The sequence below is a fragment of the Theropithecus gelada genome, chromosome 11, assembly GCF_003255815.1.
Source record: "Theropithecus gelada isolate Dixy chromosome 11, Tgel_1.0, whole genome shotgun sequence".
Taxonomy (NCBI): Eukaryota; Metazoa; Chordata; class Mammalia; order Primates; family Cercopithecidae; genus Theropithecus; species Theropithecus gelada.
The window spans coordinates 119569170-119582290 of record NC_037679.1 but is presented as its reverse complement, the minus strand read 5'-3'; the positions used below and the strand labels follow the sequence as shown (position 1 = coordinate 119582290).

The following is a 13121-nucleotide window of genomic DNA, read 5'->3' as shown; positions in this document are numbered from 1 at the left end:
GCCATATGATATGCCTGCTCCTGCTTCCCTTTCTGCTGTGAGCAAAAGCTCCCTGAGGCCTCCCTGGAAGCTGTGCAGATACTGGCACCATGCTTCTTGCACAGCTTGCAGAACAGTGAGTCAATTAGACCTCTTTTCCTTACAAATTACCCAGCCTCCGGTATTTCTTTATAGTAATAATAGAACAAACTGGCACAGAAAATAGTCCAGGAAGAAGACATGTGTATAGACAACATAGAGTACAAGGGCAATAATAGAAGCAAGAATAGGTGAAAATCACATAGAGGCGAGAGAAATTCACTCTATTAGAGTTCTGTGTGTTAAGAAATGACATCACAGAAGAAGGAGCCATCCAAGATGGTTTTAAAAGATTGAATAGAAACTTTCCAGCCAAGAGAAACAGGATGGGCAAAAGCCAGAGCTTACAGTGGGTTAAGGGAACTACATGTGGTTCAATGCTGCTGGAGCTTTAATCACAAGGGGAAGCCTGAAGAGAGAGGAAGCCACAGGGAAGTCTTAAGTCAGGTCACAAAGGGCATGCTGTGTGGTTTGTCAAGGAATTTGTGTTTTAGGAATATAACCTTCAAGATGTTGTGGAATTTAGATCACTAGCTGTACAGTCAGTGTTAGGATTGGCTTGACTGACAGTAACTCACTGCTTAAAAAAGCTAGTCCAGAGATCCAGTTCACCGTCATATGGGAGACTCAGTCCCTTCCTATATTGTTGCTTGCCATGTCAGCCTCAATCTAATGTCTAGGAGGGCAGTATCCACAATCCATGCAGCAAGCTTAAGCAGGGACACAGCAAAAGAGGGCAAAGCGTGCCTGCCAATGGTCTTTCCGAGAAGATCTTCAGAAAGTGCCGCATGACTTTTCAACCTACCTCCCATTGGCCAGCACTTAGTCACATGGTCACACCCAAAGGCAAGGTAAACTGGGAGGAGAAAAAATGAAAGTGGAGGACAACTGGCACTTTTTGCTACTAAGAACTAAGACATTGGAAGCAAGGGAGACCAATAAAAAGACTACTGCAATATTTCAGTGGGAGATAACAAGGGCTGCATGAAGGCAGCGTTGGTGAGAATGGAAAGGGAAGCAGGACCTGAGAGCTGTTTAGGCAGCAGAGTGGTTCAGAGTTGGTGATCTAGTGGATGGGGTGATGGCTTTCGGTTTTTGGCTTGAGTAGCTGAGCAGGTAGAGGTATCACCATGGGGAGTTTTCATCATAAAACAAATGGAAGAGAAAAAAAATATTAAAACAAGAAAAAAAAATCAAAATAGTACTTTTAAGGTATAAAGTCTACTGCCTTTGACACTACCCTTCCCCTAGTGCTTTACCTCCAAAGGTTTAGATAATCCTTACAAGCAGAAAGGGAGATACCAACATCCAAATGACATAGAACACTGGGCCTTTTCCTTCTCCTCAAGACAGTGAGATGGGAAAACTGAATTCCAGACCTAATTGTCACCAACGGCACCAATGACTGAGGGCAAGTGAGTTCATCCTCTGTGACTTAGTTTCTTCATCTGTAAAATATGAAAGTTGAACTAGCTAATGTTTGTGATCTCATTCAGTTATAGAATTCTTGGATTCACTAATCATACAAATCACCCATGCTAATCAACATCACAAAAAAATGAACCTTGTGTCACCCCAGCCATGCATAACTCACCAATGAAAAAAAGATAATTGAGGCAATAACTTAAAGGTCAGGTAAAACACAGTTTCCTAATTAGACATCACATCTTTTCAGTTGGCTGTTGGAAACCTAGTTTACTGTGGTCTGTTGGTATTAAACTTTGGCAAATTTACAAAGTTTTTTATTAAAGTGACGAGGGTTTTGCCAATTGCATTTCAAAATTACTTTAAAAGGTTTTACCTGGGGGGAAAAGGATTACTTTTCCTATTATGTGCATAAGCCTACATGTGGTTGCTGAAAATATCTCCCTTGAGTTAAGAAGTTTTTTCCTTTTGGTTGGTCAAGTACATAATGTTCCACCTACTACAAAGGATTAAAATGACCTGTTTCATCACAGAGTAAGGTAATCACAGCGGCATGTGATTTTTGGCACAAAGAACACTTTGTAATTGCTAATTTCCTACATCTAAATTCAGCTGAAGGTTGCAGCCCAAGTCCATAGTATTTCACAAGTCTTAACAAGCAGAACCCAAGGATGCTGCCAGATTTTTTAGACTGCCAATGAAACTGGAATAGCAGAGAGTTTGCTGAGGGTGAGCCTTTATGAAAAAATGTTCAAATTCAAGACCCTGAATGTCTTACAGACACATGAAAGAGTCCATGGGACACAACTGTCAGACTCAGGTGTTTATTTTGGCCCCAGGCTCTCTTCTCATCTCCTCTGTGCTTTCTGCCAACTGGCAGCGGTCCTCAAGGTCAGACCCTTTATTAAAAAATCAGCAACTTAAATAAAAACCAGTAATGCTTTCAGCAAGTATAATCCGTTTTACTTGAGAGGTGTTTCAACTAGTATTTCTTTTGAGACAAAGAAAGTTTGAAAATATGATATAAATAAATAAAATATTTTAGAACTCACATCTAGGGCCAAATTTGTATTTTTCAGCCAAAGAAAAATACTCCTTACTGAATAAGCATTAGACCCCAGTCTATAATGAAAATATACATTTTCCAGGTGGCCAAAAGAAAACAAATGCAAATAATACCATCATGATATAATCGACTTTGAAGCTACGATTTTATGTTCCTTAAGTCTCCAAATAAGTTTTAACCCTGTTGTATTTTAAAGGGAATCATTCTTTGCAGATGTCAAACCAGTTGTTAAAATGCGTTTCTTTACTATTTGGTAAAGCATTACATGTAGTCACGTTTGCAAGATGGGAGCCTTGGAGTTCTGGAGTTCCGGACTAGAGCTGGCAACCTGGATTCTGCATACCTGATTAGGTCTATCAAATGTCCTCAAGCATATAAAATCTGTGCATTAGAAGTCAATTCTTGAAAGTCAAAACATCATATGGGACTTTTGCTGACCAAAAACCAAAGGTGTGTGTAGGAGCTGATGTGCCACAGCTTGAAGAGAACAGGTTCAGTGGTTACACTGAGCAGTGCTCAAGGCCAAGCTTGTCCCTTCTTAGTAAAACAACCTTGGGTCAACCAGTTAGCCTACCTCACAATTAATTTTTGATTGTTTCAATTGTACTTTAAGTGAGAAAAATCATAAATATATTGTATACATCATATATATTAATCACATATATTATTGATATATATAAATTGGCAGCTCAATTCCTCACGTTGCTCAGGTCTAAATCCCTAGAGTCATCTTGTCTTCTCTTTTCCTCTTACACTTCATATCTAAGCTGCCGGAAAATTCTGCCAGACTTGCTTTCAGACTATATCCAGAGTCTGAACACATCCCATCACTTCCATCAACACATTCTGGAGGCTGGTGCCATAGGCTCTCCCTGGATGATGGAAGCAGTCTCATCTTCTTTGGTCTCTCTGCTTCTTATTCTCTTAATTTCAACACAGAAGCCAAAGTAGTCCTTTAAAGACACAAGCCAGATCGTGACACTCGTTGGCTCAAGGTTCCCTGGCTTGTGATTTTCTTTCTCTCTCAGAGGAAAGTCAAAGTCCTCCCCCTGTACTGATAAGACCCTGAGGCTCTGGCCTCTCCATCGCTTCTCACTCATCTCTTATCACTACCTGAGCACGTCCCCATCACTCTCTTTGCTCCCTCTCCCAGCCTTGGTAGGCTCTTTGCCAGGTCCTATCTCAGATCTCTGCACTTGTGGCTCCCTCTACCAGCAGAGGCTGGTACATTAACCCAGGTACAAGATTACAAGGACAAAATATTAGAATTCAATCATTGAGATTCAAAATGATACAGGGAAATCCAAGGCACATTTAAGAATGAGATATGATACCTCAAATAGGAGCAAGGGGACTAAAAAGGGTAAAAATAAAATCTGTGTTCCTATATTGGCTAAAGATATTTTTGGCTGGGTGTGGTTGCCTGGGAGGCAGAAGGAATGAGGACTGGTTGAGCTCAGCAGTTCAAGACCCAACTGGGCAACATAGTGAGACCTTGGCTCTACTAAAAATTTTTTAAAAAAATTATCCAGGCATGGTGGCATGAACCTGTAGTCTCAGCTACTCAGAAAGCTGAGGCGGGAGGATCATTTGAGCCTTGGAGGTCAAGGTTGCAGTAAGCCATGATCATGCCACTGCACTCCAGCCTGGACAACAGAGTGAGACTTACTCTCTAATAAATAAATAAATAAAACTGTTTAAATAACTTATTATATATTATGTGACAACGGTTTTCAGGTATAGGTTTGGTGTGCATTTCAAAGTTAGCATTGCAAGCTATCTCCTAACTCTAAAATTCTATAATTAACAGATACTATAAAAATGATTATGTAAATCAAATATAAATGATTTTTCACATAACTCTGCTTATAGAATATTGACAGTCTTATTTAAATACAAAATTTAGGTCGTCATATTTTTAAAAAAAATTTTTCCAGATGTATGGTTTCATGAGAAGCCATCTGCAACTTCAGAAACTTATTCAGAGCCCATGAAGTTTTAATGTTTCTGCACTTTGAGGTCTCCTGTTGAATATTCCACTTTTCTCATGATCTAAGTGTTTTGTTTGGTTCTTTATAGGCTTCTGAGCAAGATCACCATTTGGAGACAGACTTATCTAAAGTGAGTTATAACTTTGTATGCAATTTACTGATTAACAGGTATGAAAAATAACAGCTGATTTAATTTAATTATTACATCATAGGATGATAAGCTTGGAAGTCAGCTTTTCATAATATCCCCTGTCACGAGTGTCCTCTGTTGACACAGATACATAGACAGGGTTATTTGTGGCTGTAGAATATGTGAAGCAGACAGTACTTGGAAGTGAAGGGAAGAAACCACACCAAGATCTTGCCTGGAATTCTTTTTTTTGTTCACTCTGGCATCCTAGTTAGATCTTGAAAATTCGTATGGAGTTACCATATAATCTTCCTCTTCCTCAGTGAAGAAACATTTCAGACCTGTTGGCTGTGGGACCAATGAGACCAGGTTTTGTCCCTCCACATGGATGAGGATAAGATAGAAGTGGAGGAATAAAGGAAGTCAGGTGTAAATAAAAGTAAATATAGCCAAGTCCTGCATAATGATCTTTCGATCAATGACGGACTTCAAATATGACAGTGGTCCCATAACATTATATTACGTTTTGACTGTAGTCTTTCTATGTTTAGATACACAAATACTTAGATTGTGTTACAGTTGCCTGCAGTATTCAGCACAGTAACATGCTATACAGGTTTGTAGCCTGGGGCAATAGCCTATCCTATATAGACTGGCTGTGTGGTAGGCCATCCCATCTAGGTTTGCATAAGTACACTCTGTGGTGTTTGCACAACCAAAATCACCCAATGATGCATCTCTCAGAACTAGAACATACACCCATCATTAAGCAACACACAAGTGTGTATTTTCTCACTAGATTTAACTCTTCATAATATCAATTATTTTTGTCAGTTTTATGTCAGAATTGGATACCTATGATAATGAAGTTTAATCAAAAGAGTAATGTATTTGAAACATAAGGGCTTCATTATTAAATTCTGTGATTTGGGGGTGCTCAACTTCTTGTCTCAGAATCACTTTTCCTAATCCTAATAGGTTCAAAGAGTCAGAGCAACAACATAACTATGATAACATTACCAATCTTGACAGCTGACTTGCCAACTACATTACCTTGTTGCTCCTCATATTTTATCAGCAAAAGAGATGCCTCCATTGAAAATGAATCCAGATGTTTTAAACACAGATGCTTTGGAGATAAAATAACAGTAGCTCCTGTTTGACAAAGCACTGCCCAGGGCCTTTAGTTTATCCGTAGTACATAAGCCTGGCCATGTGACCATTTCTCAGCAGCACAGTCAGCACTGACTCATAATAACAGACATGCAGTCCATTGTGATGTCTTATGTACGCTGCTACAGGATGCTTCCAGGAAATATATGCCTTATCTGCCTTTTCCTCCTCTCTTTTGATTGGAGAGATTGCTGTTCAGAATAGAAAGCTTCTCTACTAACTTACATTAGTTCCAAGTAGGCTAAAAAGCTTACTGTTCATGGGGGATTATATGCCACGTCCTTAAACACATGGTCTTACTTGTTCTCATAACAACCCGGTAAGGGAAGTATCCATTTCTCCGTTTTGAAAAAGAAGAAATAGATCTCAGAGAGGTTAAATAGCTTACCAAAGTCTCATAGGTTTAAGAGATTGCTCTCGATTCAATTTCAGGTTTGTCTGATTTCAAAGTCCAGGCTTTTCCCACCCAGGTTCAAAGAAGAAAAGTCATGAAATTACCCAAACTAGAGGTTACTATATCTGACTTCTGAACTTACCAAATCCATAGTGTAGCTTCGATCATTAAACAGGTTGATGATAATTTTGGTACAGATCAGGCAAATTTCATAATTATTTAGATAAAAGTAATTCTGTTTTAGAAAGAATGACTATAAAGACTGATTGTCTACATTTTGTTCATTTTATCAAATATATAAGGGGCACAACTATATGAGGATATTATACCAGTCCCTGGAAATAGGATGAATAAAGCACAGCCCTTACCCTTAATCTCATGCCATCATGGTAAAGATAGATTTGAAATAATGCCAGCAATCGAGGTGTTATTCACACTATTTCATACTTGTGCTGAACAAGTACCCACTAATCAGAATGGAGACTGGCTATATACAGCTAGTAAGGATGGCCACAGTGCAAATGATTGCATATCAGCTTTGCCTTAAGAATGTAATCAGTTCCAAAATAGAGATACATGAAAACATTGATGGAAAGGTGGATGGAAGCAGGGGCCACTGGGGGTCGTGAAAAACTACAAAATAGAGATGATGCCTGATCTGAACCTAGACAGATAAGTGGGAGTTTTCCACTGGACAAAAGAGGACATGGCATTCTAGGCAGAGGACACAACTAAATCAAACAAAGCCTGGGTGGCATAGGGAAGTGTCTAGTAGCCTGCTGTGGTTAGATCACAGGGCTTGCTGAAAATAGTGGCAGATGATAATGAAATCTATCTTAGGCCCGATCATGAAGGGTCTTAGCAAATCTAGTAAGTTTTACTTTCTTCTCTGGGTATCAGAGAACCCAAACAATTACATCTATGCTTGAGATAATTTGGGGGGTACTATACAGAATGCACTGGCAGGGGAACACCAATCAGAGGCTCCTTGGGTAGTTCAGGAAAGATGCGATTGGAGTCTATACCGGTATTGTTGAAAAGAGAAGGGGATGGATGCAAGAGGCATTTGATAATATGCAATGGTTGGTTGAGTATATTGAGAGAGGGAAAGGAAGAATCCAGAATGAGTCCAAAGCTCCCAGTTTGAGCAATTCAGTTGAGATAGTGCAGGCAGATGGAGATAACATCTCCAGGATGTTTGGAAAGTGAGCAAGATAATAAGCTTGGTTTGGGGCATAGTGTGTCATACAGAACACCTAGACAGAGAAGTCAGAGCCAATTAGTAATATTATAGATGACTGATAACACCTACCCTGTTTAATTAAATTAGTCGATGCCTTGTATAGTCATCTTTTGGTATCCATGGGGGATTGATTCCAGGACCTTCTGCAGATGCCAGAATCCTTAAATGCTAAAGTCCCTGATATAAAATGGTGTAATATTTGCATATAGCCTACACATACCACCTGTATACTTTAAAATATCTCTAGATTATTGTAACACCTAATGCAATGTAAATGCTATATATATAGCTGTTATACTGTGTTGTTTAGGGAATAATAGTAAGAAAAAAGTCTGTACATGTTCAGTACAGATGCAACCATTCATTTAAAAAATATATATACTTTTGATCTGCTGTTGGGTGAATCCACAGATGCAAAATGCACAGAAATAGAGGACTGACTGTGTATATTTATACTTACTTGACAGATAACTCATAGCCTAAAAGGAGAAACTTGAAAACTAACATATGTAATTACTCCTCCTTTAGGAGAAGTTAGGTTGAAAATAACATGTATTAGGTTAGTGCTTTGTCTGAGCAAAATGCTATCTTTTTCCACCATGTTTTCACTTGTCTAAGAACAGAATCAGGATGCTGAACAGATCTTCCTAAATTAGATCAGCTTTATTTGGTTAGATGGTTTGGGTCAATTTATAGATTGCACATCATATTTTATAAATATCAACATGTATTTTAAAACTTAATTTGGCTTATTTGGATTTTATTGTACTGTTAAGGCCAAAGTTAGATTTTGACTGCTTTTATAGGTGAGTTTTACAGGCTGCACATAAAAATTCAATGCTGACTCGGCAAATGGCAACTGTGGGAATTGCCAAGTTTTGGTTCATAGTCTGAATCTGCACTAGTCTACACAGTGGTAGTGAATCTCCTTATCAAGGAGCAGTATAGTATTAAATAAATCCCTTATTTACATAGTTTTGTATTAAACTAATTCACATACATATGTCATACATTGTGTGACTGTATCCCAAATCACATTGAAATCATATATTATTTTTATTAGATTACTTGCTCCTACAAGGATCCCAGGAAAAAAAGCTACAGAGTTCAGTAATTTGTTTTTGGCACATTTTCACCTACTGGTGCCACTATTTTTCCAACCTACAGCCCTTAAACTAGATCTACTTACCCAGTAACCATCACTGCAGTATTTCATCCACGTACACAGATCACCTTGGCTCCTCCTCCCTGGGTGTCATTTAAATTCATATTTAGGGTAAATGCTACATTTTAGGGATTTCAGTTTATTCACATTAGTGTAAACATGATTGGACAATCTTCCTAAAGTGTGTGTGTGTGTGTGCGCGCATGCACATGTGCACCCCTTGACACAGAATGTCTTCTTAGATGAATGAGCTGCTTCCTGTTGTCTTCTGCAAAATGGGAGAAAGGAAGACAAATAAGTACATGGACAACTAGGCAGGTGAACAAGGGAAGAAGACTGTCCATAGAGTGAAGTCAAGGTGCTAGTAGGTAGGAGGATTCAGTCCAGTGGAATTAGAGAAACCCATTCTCACCACCTGCTACCAACCCCACGTATGCTCCCACCATGGGCATGATAGGACAGGGCAGTGGGACCAGCCCAGACCCTGATACCTCACATGCTCAGAATCTATTTACTGAACTTAGAAAATAGGGATGGGCAATATCATACTGAATGGGCAAAAACTGGAAGCATTCTCTTTGAAAACTGTCACAAGACAGGATGCCCTCTCTCACCACTCCTATTCAACATAGTGTTGGAAGTTCTGGCCAGGGCAATCAAGCAGGAGAAAGAAATAAAGGATATTCAATTAGGAAAAGAGGAAGTCAAATTGTCCCTGTTTGCAGATGACATGATTGTATATTTAGAAAATCCCATTGTCTCAGCCCAAAATCTCCTTAAGCTGATAAACAACTTCAGCAAAGTCTCAGGATACAAAACCAATGTGCAAAAATCACAAGCACTCCTATATACCAATAACAGACAAATAGCCAAATCATGAGTGAACTCCCATTCACAACTGCTTCAAAGAGAATAAAATACCTAGGAATCCAACTTACAAGGGATGTGAAGGACCTCTTCAAGGAGAACTACAAACCACTGCTCAATGAAATAAAAGAGGACACAAACAAATGGAAGAATATTCCATGCTCATGGATAGGAAGAACCAATATTGTGAAAATGGCCATACGGCCCAAGGTAATTTATAGATTCAATGCCATCTCCATTAAGCTACCAATAACTTTCTTCACAGATTGGAAAAAACAACTTTAAAGTTCATGTGGAACCAAAAAAGAGCCCGCATTGCCAAGACAATCCCAAGCAAAAAGAACAAAGCTGGAGGCATCATGCTACCTGACTTCAAACTATACTACAAGGCTACAGTAACCAAAACAGCATGGTACTGGTACCATAACAGAGATATACACCAATGGAACAGAACAGAGCCCTCAGAAACAATACCAGACATCTAAAATCATCTGACCTTTGACAACCCTGACAAAAACAAGAAATGGGGAAAGGATTCCCTATTTAATAACTGGTGCTGGAAAAACTGGCTAGCCATATGTAGAAAGCTGAAACTGGATCCCTTCCTTATACCTTATACAAAAATTAATTCAAGATGCATTAAAGACTTAAATGTTAGACCTAAAACCGTAAAAACTCTAGAATAAAACCTAGGCAATACCATTCAGGACATAGGCATGGGCAAGGACTTCATGACTAAAACACCAAAAGCAATGGCAACAAAAGCCAAAATTGACAAATGGGATCCAATTAAACTAGAGTTTCTGCACAGCAAAAGAAACTACCATCTGAGTGAACAGGCAACCTACGGAATGGGAGAAAAGTTTTACAATCTACCCATCTGACAAAGGGCTAATATCCAGAATCTACAAAGAACTTAAACACATTTATAAGAAAAATCAAACAACCCCATCAAAAAGTGGGCAAAGGATATGAACAGACATTTTTCAAAAGAAGACATTTATGCATCCAACAGACACATGAAAAAATGCTCATCATCACTTGCCATCAGAGAAATGCAAATCAAAACCACAATGAGCTACCATCTCACACCAGTTAGAATGGCAATCATTAAAAAATCAGGAAACAACAGGTGCTGGAGAGGATGTGGAGAAATAGGAACACTTGTACACTGTTGGTGGGACTGTAAACTAGTTTAACCATTGTGGAAGACAGTGTGGCGATTCCTCAAGGATCTAGAACTAGAAATACCATTTGACCCAGCCATCCCATTACTGGGTATATACCCAAAGGATTATAAATTGTGCTGCTATAAAGACACATGTACACATATGTTTATTGTGGCAATATTCACAATAGCAAAGACTTGGAATCAACCCAGATGTCCATCAATGATAGACTGGATTAAGAAAATGTGGTATATACACACCATGGAATACTATGCAGCCATAAAAAAGGATGAGTTCATGTCCTTTGTAGGGACATGGGTGAAACTGGAAACCATCATTCTCAGCAAACTATTGCAAGGGCAGAAAACCAAACACCACATGTTCTCACTCATAAGTGGGAATTGAACAATGAGAACACTTGGACACAGAGTGGGGAACATCACACACTGGGCCTGTTGTGGGATGGGGGGAGGGGTGAGGGATAGCATTAGGAGATATACCTAATGTAAATGATGAGTTAATGGCTGCAGCACACCAACATGGCACATGTATACATATGTAACAAACCTGCACATTGTGCACATGTACCCTAGAATTGAAAGTATAATAATTAAAAAAAAATAGGGTTGGGGTTCTTGCCTCACTGGTTGCTGGAAGAGAGGCAATCGGCCTGGTCAAAATGTCAAAGAAGCAGAGGTTTGTTTCTATTTTGTATCTTCCCCATTGAGCTATTTGCAGACCTTTTTTGTCCTTCCTTAATGGAAGCAACATATAGCATTAATTCTAAGATGACGTTTTTTCCCAATTTAGCACCACTGACATTGGAATGCATGATACAATCAATGGCATTTTATGGCATTGCTGTTGCCCTGGATTGAATTTCTTATGGAAGCATTTATTTCCAACAGTTAACTAGGGACACTATCAGTCGGAGACCACTTCAAATTAAATTCTCTTCTACAGGTTTTTCATCACACTGATAGTGTGTATTCAGACCTCATGCTTATGTGACTAATGGCTTGGGGTTCAAAATCTCAGAGGAGATTTTTATTTTCTCCCTCCTCCCAATGCAAAGGTTGAGAAATACAAATCCCTTGGGGCACAGGGGCGTCCCAGCTTCATGCCAGACTTTCCTATTTGACTCCCTATTTGGGGGCCTTTTTCTTGGTCGTTGATAGAATAATGGTGCATCTTATAGTCAAAAGAATGGAAGAAATTCAATATAAAAAGTGAAGAAGTTCACCAGGGACAAAAAGCCTTGCCAGTTTGTTACTTTTGAGCAGCGGCAACGCCTTCTTCAGGTCTTTGCCTGTTTTTAGAGCCTGCCAACACCTCTCAAAAAGCCAGGTAATCACCCTCCAGATGAATGATTCACTATGTAATTTGTAAGTATAATGGGATTTGTTAATTTGTAATTTCATCAAGATGTAATTTGTGAGTAAAGATTGTACCAAAGCTATAATTACCACTGTGGTGATTTTGTTCCTTCTTTTTGCAAATACTTACAAGGTGTCTATTCTGTGCACTGGAGAAGGAACAAGGATGCTCAATAAACGACCCGTGACCACAGGGAGCTTAGGACCCATTATGATTAGATAAGGCATACACAAAAACAACAGTAATGAAATATAGAAAGTGATGATGCCGGGGGATGGAATAGCAAGTGTGCCCCGTGGATATTCAGAAGAGAGGAATTATTTCTGGTTTGGGGAGAATCAGAAAACATTTTATGAAAGAGATGAGTGATAATTATATTAACATTAATAACAATAATTATATTTCAAGTGCCTTACTCACATTATTTAATCCTTCATGACATAGGTATTCATTTCATTTTACAGGTTAGAAAACTGGCTTTGAAAACTGAATACATCTTTGGAACCAGAAACAGTGTGGGAAAAATGTTGTCATCCGTGAGAACAGTTAGAATAAAGGCCTGAATGGGGGAGGGCAAGGAGCACTGGCAGACACCACACAGATTAATTTGGTTAGAGGATGAGCTGGGTCAAGGCAAGTAACAAGAGAGAGAAAAATGAATATTTTGTTTGAGCTAGGTAATGGGGGAACAGATGGGAGTTGTCATGGAGTTGGAATAAAATAAGGTGGCAAAGGGTTTGTTCCAGAGTTGCAAAGAAGAAAGTTTGTCAAAGACAAGGAAGTGATTTGGAGATTGGGTGTCTGGGAAAAAGTGGTATGAGGAGAAGAACTAGTAAACACAAGAGAATATGGAACATTGAGTTCTTTCCCAAAGAGCTGAATTTTAAATGTCCTGATACTGACGGTGCTAGTTGAGAAAAGGCTTGAGGGGAGAGCCAAGCAAGGTCTGAGTAATAACCAACAGTGGTAGGTTTATAAAAGTTCTGAACATCAAGGATAGAGTCTCCCTAGAGTGATATGTAGGGCAGGGCGAGGCAAACTTT

At 39.0% G+C, this 13121-nt stretch overlaps 1 protein-coding gene across 4 annotated transcripts in view; it reads left to right on the top strand.

Moving 5' to 3' along the window:
• The window catches only part of LMNTD1 (lamin tail domain containing 1), a 157764-nt gene that overhangs the window by 70888 nt on the left and 73755 nt on the right, over nucleotides 1–13121 (top strand). Inside the window, exons 2-3 of one of the 4 annotated variants that reach the window (XM_025402593.1) lie at nucleotides 2829–3019; nucleotides 4649–4690. The exons of 2 other annotated variants lie outside the window; for them this stretch is intronic. In XM_025402593.1, the coding sequence (XP_025258378.1) occupies nucleotides 2991–3019; nucleotides 4649–4690 (71 nt within the window). In that variant the 5' untranslated portion in view covers nucleotides 2829–2990. The remainder of the gene's footprint in view (nucleotides 1–2828; nucleotides 3020–4648; nucleotides 4691–13121) is intronic. One more of the 4 variants, XM_025402594.1, reaches the window with a different exon arrangement.